General features: G+C 32.9%; 1 protein-coding gene across 6 annotated transcripts in view; it reads left to right on the forward strand.

Annotated features, from left to right (window-relative positions):
• The first annotated feature begins 8,649 nt into the window (after positions 1 to 8,649).
• LOC148864176 (glucosidase 2 subunit beta-like) overlaps positions 8,650 to 13,542 on the forward strand; it is a 57,801-nt gene continuing 52,908 nt past the window's right edge. For all 6 annotated transcript variants that reach the window (XR_016109830.1, XR_016109831.1, XR_016109832.1 and 3 more), the window contains exons 1-4: positions 8,650 to 9,023; positions 9,120 to 9,233; positions 9,731 to 9,826; positions 11,898 to 12,137. Coding sequence is in view for 2 of the 6 variants with exons in the window: in XM_088977837.1 (XP_088833963.1) it covers positions 8,858 to 9,023; positions 9,120 to 9,233; positions 9,731 to 9,826; positions 11,898 to 12,137 (616 nt within the window). In the remaining 4 variants the exon portion in view is untranslated. The remainder of the gene's footprint in view (positions 9,024 to 9,119; positions 9,234 to 9,730; positions 9,827 to 11,897; positions 12,138 to 13,542) is intronic.

Genomic DNA, 13,542 nt, shown 5'->3' on the forward strand with positions numbered 1-13,542 from the left:
AGTATATAATTTGTTAGTAAAATATTTTTAAATAAATAATTGTTTATTAAAATATTTCTTTCAATGTCATATCTCCTTAATTTTACTGATTTATTTTATTAAAATAAATAGTTTTTTTAATTTTATTAAATAAATAAATGTTTAGATGATGATAATAAAATAAATAAAAATTGAGATAGATAATAGGAGGAGAGAGAGTGTGTGTGTGTGAGAGAGATAAAGAGAATTAAGAAAGAAGAGGGATGCCATTTTATTAATAGGATGGCATAATCATAAATAATTGTATGTGGCACTCATATAATTTTTGAAAATCATTTAGGCAATTATATGGCAAGGTAAAGAAAATGCGTTTGTCTTATATGTGACATTTTTGTAAATTTTAAATATTTCAAAATCAATTATATAGGAAGAGAGGTTTGTCTTATATGTGGCATTATTATAATTTTCGAATGCCAAAGTCAAGAGAGATGGAAGATGAGAGAGAGAGAGAGTAAGTGAGAATTTTTGTTTTCACAATGCTTTAGAGAATGGCTATAAATACAATAGCAAATCATGTGTCAGCTTCCATATGTCACTGTACGTCTTCACAATGCTTTAATTATATAGTAGTTATAGATATGATATTTTTTGTTTGTGTTTTGGTGTATCATTGAAAAACAAAAATTTATAAGATTTCTTTTTAAGATATATGAGATAAGAAGAAACAAACACCCATTTTCCTTTGTATGATTCCTCTTAAAAGATAAGAGTTAAGATGAAACAAACATGCCCTATGATGGGGGGTGGGGGGCACAATTTGAAAGGAAATAGGGCAAATATGATGAGTCTTTAGAGTGGTGATTTCATGGAGAGGTAGATTTCACAAACAAGGTAAATGGGAAGTTACAAATGAGCTTATAGTGGATAAGTGTGTGATGATATCAAAAGACCATTACTTGGTGAATTAATTGAACTTTTTTTTTTCTATATCTTTTGAAGTGCTACACAATGAGGGTAGCCCATCCTCCAACTTCTAACCCCTTATTCAATTAGGTATTATTTTTATTAATTCTTACCTAATTCAACCATTTGACCTAACTAGTGGGATTACAACTTAAACATTATTTTTTTAATTGTCGCATTCCACTTCTATCATTAATGAAAACATTTCTTATTTACCACAACTAATTTATAAGATGCCAAATATATAACATTACATATGCCCAAAATTATTTTATTATTTTATGTATTTTTTTCATATATATATTTTTAATTATGGCACTATGAATTGACCACTTTGACCCAAATGATTGAACCATTAACCTACTACATAGACAAAAAATGGTTTAATTTCTAATTGGTTTTAAATTATACATTATATTCCCACTGGTAATAAATACTTCATATTCATCATATTTATTTTTTTAGGTTGTCATTGTATAGAACATGTGTTTGCCTACTCTATTTGGGTGTTTCCTTTTTTCTATTTTAATAAATTTTAATTTACAAAAAATATCATACTTGTGTTAATATGTTGATATGTAATAATAGTGACGTGTCCAGAATTTTTTACATTTTTTTTTATTTTTATATTTTTGTATATTTATCTATTTCTATTTTTTATTGTTTAATTATGGCATCATGGATTGACCCATTTGGCCCAAATGGTTGAACGACTTATCTACCACCTATATAAAAAACAGTTTTGATTATGGGTTGATTTTAAAAATATGGGTCTTTATACTACGAAACTCATTATTTATGAACTTAATTAATGCAATTTAATGATGCAAAACAAAAATACCTTAAATATAGGATTCAATGATAGAAAATATGAGTTAACACCTTAAATATGGGATTTAATTATTTAATGAGAGAGAATTTAATGAACTAAATAGTAATATTGAAATTATATGTTTTGCCCCCAAAATGAAGAGAATGTCAAAATTCAAAATGAGGGGTATTTAGTAAAGAAAAAGTATAGAAACCAATGTGAATTAATACCTTAAATATGAGATTTAATGAGAGTGAATTGAATGAACTTAATAGTGGTGTAAAAGTTACATTTTTGCACCAAAAATAAAGAGTGCCTAAATTCAAAATGAGGAGTATTTTAGTAAATAAAATTTCCAAAAATCTCATGCCTCATTCATGCATGCTTTATGTGTGTGTGTAGATGCATTGCGTGTGGTAGTTGTAGATAATAATATATCATAAACTAGCAATGGTTCATATTTAGGGACCTCAACCTAGTTCAATCCATATAATTTACACTTCTACTTTATTAGAGAGTGTCATAATAGATTAAGAAATACTTAATAATAAACTTAGGGATTTAATGGGGAGGGGACACGTTACAAACATTGACTATTAAGGTGGGTGGGTGTGGAGGGGGGTTTAAGAATCGACTTGTTACATAGTAGATATTGGATTTTATGAGAGACAATAAAAACACATGTGGGTTTTAACTTTGACTTGCTATATTTTTCATGATTTAATTTAAAAATAAATATGTACATGTGTGGGAAAGGAAAGGAGGAAGAGGTAAGTGTGAGAGAGGATGCCTCACCTCTCTCCTCTTTCCCTTTTCTACTATTATTAGTAGCATAAGTATTTGATTATGATATTATGAGTTGTTCTACTTGACACACCATAAAATAATGGTTAGAAATGTTAAATTCATTTCTCCACTTTCATCATCAATAAAAACAATTATTGTTTATGACACTTATTTTTGTATAATATCAGGGATGTCTCCTAATTCATCTATAAACTTTAATTATAATTTTTAATTAGTATGTCTGTCTATTTTTTATTTTTATTATTTAATTATGACATTATGAGTTAACTTAGATGTACTATTGAATTTCTAAGTTATTCATCGAATGGAAAATAGTTTCCATTTTCAAAACAAATTTAAATTCCACATCAAATTTTCACCATCAGTAAAAATAATTATTATTTATCATATTTATTTTCTTTAACATGATGGCCATATAATATTAGAAACATGCCAAAAATTTTACTATGTTCTCTATTTTTTGTATTTATATATATTTTAAATTTTATTATTTAATTTAACTATAACATCATGTGTTGACCCGTTTGTCTTGGATAGTTTACCTATTTTGATATAAACTTTGTATTTCGTTAAATCAGTAATAAAAATAACTATTATTTATCACACTTGTCTTTTCTAATGTGAACTAATACATAATAAGACATTTTTTAATATGAATTAGTATATGGTATTAGATATGTGTCTAAGTTTTTTTTATTTTATTTTAGGTATTTGTAGTGTATTTTCTATTTTTAAAAGTATTATTTAACTACAACATCATGGGTTGGTCCATTGATCTAAATGGTTGAACCATTGACCCACTACCCACAGAGGAAAAATAGTTTCAAGGGTCAATTTTAAAATTGTATTCCATTTGTATCATTAATGAAAATGTAAATTACATTTTACTATCATCCACTTTTGGGTATGGCAATTACCTCCCTGAATTTTCATTTGCAACAAAGACCCCTTGAACTTTTGGATTCCTACAAAGACTCCATTCGTTAGTATTCTATTAGTTAACTCTAAAAAAAAAATATTACCATGCGACTTTTAATAACTCTTTTAAATAGAAAATTAACCTAAATTATGAGTACAAATGCAAATAATTACACCACTTTAATATCTTTATAATTAAGCATTAAAAATTAGCAAATTACATTTTTATCATCACCTTTCATTCCATTTAAGGTTGAATAATGGGGGCAGTTTTGTCCACTTAAATAAAAATTATTCAACAAATAATTAATTACCCTTTTAAAATTATTGTTTCTTTGTGGTTCAAAATAAATGACCTTTCTAACTCTCAAACACAACTTTTAGAACATTAGCAATAGGATAGTGCACTATAGGAGTGAGCAAATGGGTAGGTTCTACCCGGAACCAAATTGAACCGACCTCGAGCCAACCTGGAATCGGCCCTACCCAATTGTTATAGGGTAGGGTTTGGTTCCGAATTCTTGGAACCGAGCCCCACCTAGGTTAGTTATAGGGTCCAAGGGTTTACCCTAACTTTGGTTGGCATTGGAATTGAACTTTCTTTGAAATAAGCCCCATAATATTTTTAAGGATGTGAAGATTTTAACCTAAGCACTCATGGTTACAAAAGCCATGGTCTCAATTTACCATTGAATTACTTAAGTGATTTGATTATTTGTTTTTCATTTTAGTACTTGAATGTGTATAATAAATAACATAAAATGTAGTATTTACAAAATTTAAATTATAATGACAAATTTTGAACTATATATATATATTAAAATATTATGATAATCTACATATTAAATTACTCATTTAATAAATAAAGATAATATAAGTTTTAAACTATATATTATCATTATTGAAAATCATGTTTTTAAATGGCATGCTTCATTGTTTTTTAAGAGGGAAATAAAGAAATAACGGGTTCCATGGGTAGACATTGGAACTTATCCGAAACCACCAAGGATAGAACCAACCTTTCATAGGATAGGCTCCGGTTCCAAAAACCTGGAACCGACCCGACCCATGCTCACCCCTAGTGCACTTTACACTTTTTACATTCTTTCATTGTCCTCTTAAAAAATGCATTCAGTGCTAAAGTTAAATGACCTTTTTTACCATCACCTTATTTTCTCCCTACATTCTTACAATAATCTCAATAGTTTAATGACACATTTACCATGATGTTTTCTCATGTTTTAAGTCCAAACATGGGGCGCTTTTGTCCACTTAAAATTCCCAAAAAAAAAAAAAAACAAAAACAAAAACAAACAAGAGCATTCCATGCATATGTTAAAGTTAAATGACCTTTTTTGCCTATCACAAAAAAAAAAGACCTTTTTAACATCACCTTGTCTTTTTAACACAATAATCCCATTGGGGGCATAGTTCTATCCGCTGAAGTACCAATAAAAAAAAAGAAAAAAAAACAATGTAATAGTTGAATGACATCCTTACCACAAACTTTTCTATTGTTTTAAGTCCAAAATTCTCCAAATATGGGGGCACTTTTGTCCACTAAAAAATCTAGAAAATAGGTGCAACATATTTGCATTTTTTTTATAGTAGTATATGGGGGTATTCTCTCGTCCCTTGTTTTGGGGAGTTTTTTAATGAGATCCTCTTAATTACCAAATAATAATAATAATCAAACAAAACAATATAACATTTTAAACAAAAAATAAACCACAATTTGCAACCTTAATCAATAGGCCCTTTTTGGTTGGGTCAAATGTTATGGGTATGACCTATTAATGGTGGCTTACTTGGTTGGATCTTTGACTTCTTGTATAAATGATATTGGATCAAATCCTATTGCACTACGGTCGAGGGTGTTAAGGGGATGGGGATGCCCCATGAGGCCATTAGGCTATGTTTGGTTTGAAGGAAAAGGTAGGGTAAGGTAGGGAAACCAATACAAGATTTGTAAAGGTTTTCTCACCTTTCCCTACATTTTCCTTCAAACCAAACATAACTTTAAGAAAGAAAGGATAAGTTATAAAAACTCCCTTGTGCTTTGGGGTTAATAACAAATAACCCTAAACTTTCATTTGTGATGGATAGGGTTGTACATGGGTCGGTTTGGTTTAGTTTTGTTTAATTACATCAATCGAACCGATACTGTTAGGTTGGCATTTGTATTAATCGAAACCGACCAACATACTCTTAAAATGGATTATAATATTGTTTTGTACATCGGTCGGTTTACTTGGCTAATCGATAAAGCTAATCGATTGTGGTGGTGAGGTATTTCTGCGATATTTCTTTGTATTGAAAACTGCAATATTAATAGTTGTACTTTCTCCTCATCACTCAACTCATCCCAATGCTAGTTTCGGTACATTAATCAATAGCTATCCATCTCTTAGACTAAGAGGTGATGGTCTTCCATTATATTTTTACAGAGAAGTACGGATAGACCCAATGCATGTTTATGATTTCCATTGCAGAGCTAGAAACATTCAAATGGTCAAAAACCCCCACTCTATACACCAATGCCCGCTTGTGAATTGGCATCAATTCCGAGTTGGCACCCATCCTAAATGTACTATGGGTCTAAAAATTATGACCCCGGGCTAAACTGTCACTCTCCCATATTTTTATGGGATGAGGAAAAAGTACAACCTAATCTAGAATATATCACTAGGATGATAGATAGCTATTAATTGATTACTGTACTGAAAAGTGGAAAGGTATAACAAGACTACAAAATAAATAAATAAAAGAATCTAGCGCTATGATGATAGGTGTATTCGGTTTGATTTACAAAATCAAAACCCGCAACCAAACCAATAAATCGGATTTTACAATGAATAAAACCGAAGCTGACCTAACTCATTTATAAATCGACCAGCTCGGATTGAGTAGAATTGATTTGGTCGGTTTGATCGTTTTTACTATTTGTTGAACAGCCGTAGTGATATACATCCTAAACTTTCACTTTGCGACACATAACCCCTGCCCATTAAGTTAGATGGAGGGATGCATTAAATTACCAAAATACCACATAAACTTTTATTATTTTCTTCCCCTGTTCAGTTTGGAAATAATACAAATACAATTATGTACAGCGCAAATACATACAAAATATAAGGTTTTGCACTCTACGTATTTGTATTCCTTCCAAACAGAGCCTTAAGTCCTAATTGACTCAAAAAACCTCATTTTTTTTCCAAATGAAACCACTTGAAATAACAATAATCCTTTCACTAGCATAGAAAAACAAGTTTATTTAAATTGTTGTTTCATTTCACCGACACAAATGTCTCTCTTCATCTTAAAATATAAAAATGATCCACTCCATTTTCCAATAAATAAAGAAAAAACCAAACCGAACCTTAATTTTCTATCTATAAAAAAGAGACCTCTATCATTTCATTTGAATATAAAATCCAACTAGATATATGCAAAGATTTATCGAAGCAATGGGAATGACTTCCAATATCATATTTAGAAAACTAATTGAATAATAATTTGTTAAAATAAATAAGAAAATGATAGCTTAGAGATTTAAACATTGGGAAAATTCTCAATTAGTACTTTGTACTTTGGAACTAGTGTCATTTTGGTCCGTGAACTTTAAAACGCAACAATTCAGTACCCGAACTTTCAAAACATGCCAATCAATCAATTAGTACTTTGTACTTTGGAACTAGTGTCATTTTGGTCCGTAAACTTTAAAACGCAACAATTCAGTACCCGAACTTTCAAAACATGCCAATCAAGTACTTGTTGTTAACTAGTTGTTTAAGTGGCACTAAAAAATAAATAAAGAAAAAACCAAACAGAACCTTAATTTTCTATCTATAAAAAAGAGACTTCTATCATTTCATTTGAATATAAAATCCAACTAGATATATGCAAAGAGAGCAATGGGAATGACTTCCAATATCATATTTAGAAAACTAATTGAATAATAAGTTGTTAAAATAAATAAGAAAATGATAGCTTTGAGATTTAAACATTGAGAAAATTCTCAATTAGTACTTTGTACTTTGGAACTAGTGTCATTTTGGTCCATGAACTTTAAAACGCAACAACTTAGTGCCTGAACTTTCAAAACATGCCAATCAATCAATTAGTACTTTGTACTTTGGAACTAGTGTCATATTGGTCTGTGAACTTTAAAACACAACTATTCAGTACCCGAACTTTCAAAACATGCCAATCAAGTACTTGTCGTTAATCAGTTGTTTAAGTGACACTCAAAAAGACACAAATGCCCCTTTGAGTGTCATCTAATTCTCTTAATCAACCATCCAAACATTGACAAAAAAGATGAATTTAAAACACAACAATTTAGTACCCGAACTTTCAAAACATGCCAATCAAGTACTTGTCGTTAACCAGTTGTTTAAGTGACACTCAAAAAGACACAAATGCCCCTTTGAGTGTCATCTAATTCTCTTAATCAACCATCCAAACATTGACAAAAAAGATGAATAATCCCCAAATCCTTGCCTCTTCTATTCAAGAAAGTTGAGGTCACGTCTCAATGGGCATTCTAGTAACCCCAACTTTTCTGAATAGAGAAGGTAAGGATTTGGGATTGTTCATTTTTTTATTAACATTTGGATGGTTGATAAAAACAATTAGATAACACTAAAAGGGGCATTTATGTATTTTCAAATGCTACTTAATGACTTGTTAATGACAGGTATTGGATTGACACTTTTTGAAAGTTCGAGTACTAAATTATTATATTTTAAAATTAAGAGACCAAAATAACACTAGACCCAACGTACTTAATAGTAATTGGGATTTTTTCCACACGAATTTTAAACAGTTGAGTGAGAATCATTTCTGAAGTTATAACTAATAAAACTCTAATGCAAGGATATATTTGTCACAAAGTAAGAGTTCATGGAAAGGGGAGGTATTTATAATTTACCACACCCCCCCTCCCCCCACCCCCCAAAAAAAAAAGTATGGAATATGAACCCCTCCAAAAGGAGAATCCTCTCATAATCTCATTCGGAGCCGGGGTCGGGTAGCCTGTTTGTTTCCTTCGACAAAAATCCAATGGACATGGCGTTACGGACCGTTATCTTTTTCGTCTTGTCATGGACTCTCATGGGCCGTAACTACCACAATCCAAATCCAAATACATGTGCTACATTCACGCGAGTGAAAACGGCGCAGCTGCACGCCCGTACACACTCTCTCTCCCTCTCGAGTTCAGATCTGCTATCAACAAACGCTCCCAACATTTCCCAACTGTCCACTGTTCTCTCTCTCTCTGTGTAAGAGGTATTTTAAGATCTCCGAGAAAACAGAGAAAGGAAACATTCTGTCTTTGCCTATCGCAATTTCAGTTGGTTGGAAAAAAACAATTACATGTTTCATTTATTTGCTTTACATTCTCTGGAATTTCTTTCTTTTGGACTTCATTCGAAGATGAAAACCCAGCGACTTTGTCTGCTACTGGGCCTCTTGTTTCTGCTTCCAATTCTTGGATCAGCTTCTGCTGTGTCGAAAGACTTGCTTGGAATTGCTCCCGGAGGTGATGACTTGTTTATCTTCGCGTTGTCTTTAAGGTTAAGTTGACTTCATGTTGCTTATTCTACTAAATGTTTCTGGAATTCTTCGTTGTCTCTAGATGAGAAACACTACCAGTCAGAGTTCATAAAATGCAAAGATGGATCAAAAGGATTCACCAGAGCTCAGATAAACGATGACTTCTGCGACTGCCCCGATGGAACTGATGAACCAGGTTTGTCATTTTAGCTTTTTTTTTTCCCTCCCATCGATGTAATGGGAATAGGTATTTCGTGTTCCTTTTCTAAGCTTCTAGTTTCCATATGGGCTTTTCTGGATGGTTTTGGTTTCCAGTTTAGCTGTTCTTAATTTTTGGTTCGGTTAATCATTACGAATAGTAAGTATAAAGAAAAAAAACAACGAAAATGAGAGGCCCAGTTTGACGTTTAGGAAAGGGTATTGCCTAGTTAGGTTATTTTATTAGCTTGAGCTGTTTTTTTTTTTTGATAAAATTAGCTTGTGCTATGAACTTTTTATAGATGCGGAGCTACTGGCTTGAAGTAGCTTGCATGGGATTTGGGGTTTCCTTATATGTTTGAGTACCTTTTTTGTTAGACCTAATTGGTATAACATTGTTCATTAAGCTCAAATGCAGGAGCTGGTATGCTTTATGTTTACTTTCTGTAAAATTTTTTGTCAATGTTTACGATTTTTTTTTTCTCTGGTTTGCAGGAACATCAGCATGCCCAGGAGGAAAATTCTATTGTCGGAATGCAGGACATACTCCTCTTTCATTGTTTTCTTCAAGAGTCAATGATGGCATTTGCGGTGAGAATGATTTTTCTTCTTCTTCTTCTTCTTCTTCTTGTTTTTTGAATTGTTCTTGATTCTCAAAAATCTAACTGTTATGCATTAACTATGCCCTTTGCTTTATGTTCCATTTCGCTTTCACTGTCAGTGGAAACTGACATCTATTATCTGGTATGTTTTGTTCTAAGATTTCTTTGTTGCAGGTAATTTCATGTCAGAAGGCTGTTTTTATGTCTTACCATAATATTTACTACCATTAAGCACTATTACTCATAAAAAAAATACTACCATTAAGTGTGAAGAAAAGATTGTCTTGGGATCCAAAAATACAGCATTAATACTATAACAGCAATAAGCATATAAGAAAAGAAGACATGGCACAGACCCTTTTATCAAAAATTAAATATCTAACTCCACTGATGATATCACAACTGGATTTAACACTGTCATCTCTGAGACTCTTAAACTCCTTAACTACCAATGCCAAAAGATAGAGCCTTGCTTAGTTATCTATTGCCTACTTCATAAGAGGTTTCATTTTTATATAAAGTAATTGATGCAGGATCAACTACTACTAGAGTGGTGGCTAACTTTTCTACTACTAGTGTAATAGTGTTGCTGTTAGTCCTCGATGGAAACCATCACCAACAAACTTAACTATATTTTGATGGATGCAGTAGAGGCAATCTGGGCTGGTCAGGAATTGGGGGGGGGGGGTGTTTAGGAATTGTAAGGGGGATATCCTAGCATTGTTTTCTAGACCAGTAGGACATGGAAACTCCACAAGATCAGAAATGTTAGCAGTATAGTGTTCTACAAGGGTTGAGGCTGGCAAAAAGTCTCTATTATACAAATTTGCTGATTAAATTCCAAAGTGGTGATGGGATGGATTCAAATTGAGACAAGGTTCCTTGCAGTGTAAAAAATAAATGAGAGGGATAAAGAACCTCAGAAGTAACGGAATGGTTTATGTTACTTGGGCTAGTAGATGTTCTAGCAAAACAAGGGATGAAAAGAGAAAATATATTTATTTATTTATTTATTTTTTTTGGGGGGGTTAAAAGTTAGTGATAGGCCATTTAAATCTCAGGGATGCTTTTCATATGTGCATAATCTATCTCGACTTCAACAAAATATTTTTTCATGTTACTCAGAAAAATCTGCTGTAACTTATTTTAGCAATCACCTCAGACATTGAAGCAGGTTGGTTGGACAAAAGAGGCAAAATACCAGCTTCCACACCTGTCAAACTCCCAACCACATGAACATGAACCTTCTGACATAGAGAATTCCTCTTTGCTATCATCTTCTTTAGGTGCATCAAGAACATGGACACTGGAGCACCTCTCACCCCATAGAGACACCAATAGTTTGGCACTGCAAAGTAACACTACCAACCTCATGCATGAAAGATCCCCACTATGACCACTGCAAAGTAACACTACCAACCTCATGCATGAAAGACCCCCACTATGACCATCTAAATGTTTTGCTATTTTCTCCGCATACACATTGATTTCAAGACTCTTCGAAGGACTTCCACCTAATCGCATACTCAATTGAGTACCAGCTGTATTACCTTCACATGTCTCCTTATGTGTCTCAATACTACTTCCTTTAGATAACACATCACATGAGGTTATTTCAACTCCACTTCCATCTAAATGTGAAAACCCAGTGTGAACTTGGACTGGAACTTGGGCCTTGAGTCTATTCCCCTGTAGTCTGGGTTGAATTTTCATTTTACACTGTGTGTGAACTTGAACTCAAACTTTTTCTCTCTTTTAATGGCATACCTAACCCCATTCCTCAAAATGAAACTCCATGCCATAACAAAAGTCCTTTTTCTGTTGGTCATTTTTGCATTTATTTCATGTGATACTGTTCTTGTTTATTTACATCCAAGACTCCCAAGTCTCCAACCTAGGCCACATCTGTTAATTCATGACTTCAAATTCAGCTAAAGTTGGGGAATAAAGAATCCTCAACATCTTAGTAGAATGGTTCTTTTTTGGTCATCATTTTCTTCATTTATTTTATCATTATTCAATTCTCTTTTCTTTTGATTCAATTTATCCAAAATAAACAGATTGTTGTGATGGGAGTGATGAGTATGATGGTAAGGTGAAGTGTCTAAATACATGTTGGGAATCTGGCAAAGTGGCTCGGGAAAAACTGAACAAGAAAATTGCAACATATAAGGAGGGGGTTACTATAAGAAAGAAGGAAGTAGAACAAGCAAAACAAGCAATTGTTAAAGATGAAGCAGAACTGTCAAGGCTGAAAAGTGAGGAGAAGATACTCAAAGGTCTTGTTCAACAGCTCAAAGGTATAGTCTTGTCCTCATTTTTTCTATTTATGTAAATATCAACTACACTTTTTTTTAATCATTTAGTGATTGTTGCTGTTAAGTAATATTGGGCTGTAGGGTCCTTGTGACCTCTTACTTTACTTATTATTTAGTGTTATTGGGATGATTATGTTATGGGTCTATATTGGGCCACTTTTCTTTTGTTTTTATTGCTGCCACCTATTATCGGCAGATTAGTCATTACACTAGTAATTGCACTCAATTTAATAATATGAGTGTGGGGACTGCAATGCACCTGATGATTCATTCTTCCCCAAACCTATCTCATGATTCATTCTTCCCCAAACCTATTCTCTTCTCTTCTCTTGTTCCTTCTTCTATACTGTTCTGAATATCTTCTACTTGTTTTCAATCAATAAACAATAGTTTATTTGCAAGAATATTATATTTTTGAATCACATCTTGGTATCGGAGCAGTCCTTTCTTTTCTTTTTTTGAGGTCATACACTCTAGGATCAACAATGTGTATGGAGAGATGAGTTGGTGATCGTTACCACTTATTGTTGCCTGGTTGGTAGAAGAGTTTGGAGATCATTGATTGCTATTTGGAAGGCCAGAAGGTGTACCTGGTTCTATGGTTGGTGAAACCCTACCATGTTGTGTTGAATTGACCATATTGTGGGTTGGTTTAGAATCAGCTGTTCACCTCTAGGTACGTGATACTTTAAAAGTTCACATGGGGGAGAACCCAGTGGGTTTGCTTGGAATTGAGACTGGATCAAGGAACTATGGGCCCATAAGTTTTGGGCCGAGGGTTGAAGGTATTGGCAAAGAGGGGGGAGGGGGAGTAGAGAGAAAGAAGAAGGCAGGGTTGACATGTTAAGGATCTACAACAGGAGGAGAGAGTACCATACTACACATTTAAAAGATAGTGAAGATGAGGGGGAGGGGGGGAGTAAAAGAGAGGAAGATGAAGATGATGACTCAAGTGAAGAGGAGATTATGATAAATGAAACCCATGAAATTAAAAACTTCGTTGATCTGGAGAAGGTTGTAAATACAGAAGTAGAAGTGAATGAAGCTTTGGGAATATTGGTTTTAGGTGGAGAGTATTATACTAGAAAGATGTTTGAGGAATTGGAAGGAAGATATCCAATGCCCACGAGGGAGATTGGTGTCACGAAAGAAAATTGTAATGGAGCTGTATTAGTATTCAGACCAGGAAGAAGAAAGATAAGAGATGGAGAAGAGAAAGAGGGATTAGGGTCATGAGAAACAGCCGAAACTCTCTTAGCAGAGAAGATTAGAGTCTAATCTCTCTAAGAAAGTCGGCCCAACATATATATTAATGAAAAATAAGTGCAAGTACAATAGTGCCCCTGTTTATAATAATTTTAGGACTGGAGCACCCTTATTTTCTCCT

The sequence above is a fragment of the Nelumbo lutea genome, chromosome 3 (genome assembly GCF_056320005.1).
Source record: "Nelumbo lutea isolate HS-2025 chromosome 3, American lotus-T2T, whole genome shotgun sequence".
Classification (NCBI taxonomy): domain Eukaryota; kingdom Viridiplantae; phylum Streptophyta; class Magnoliopsida; order Proteales; family Nelumbonaceae; genus Nelumbo; species Nelumbo lutea.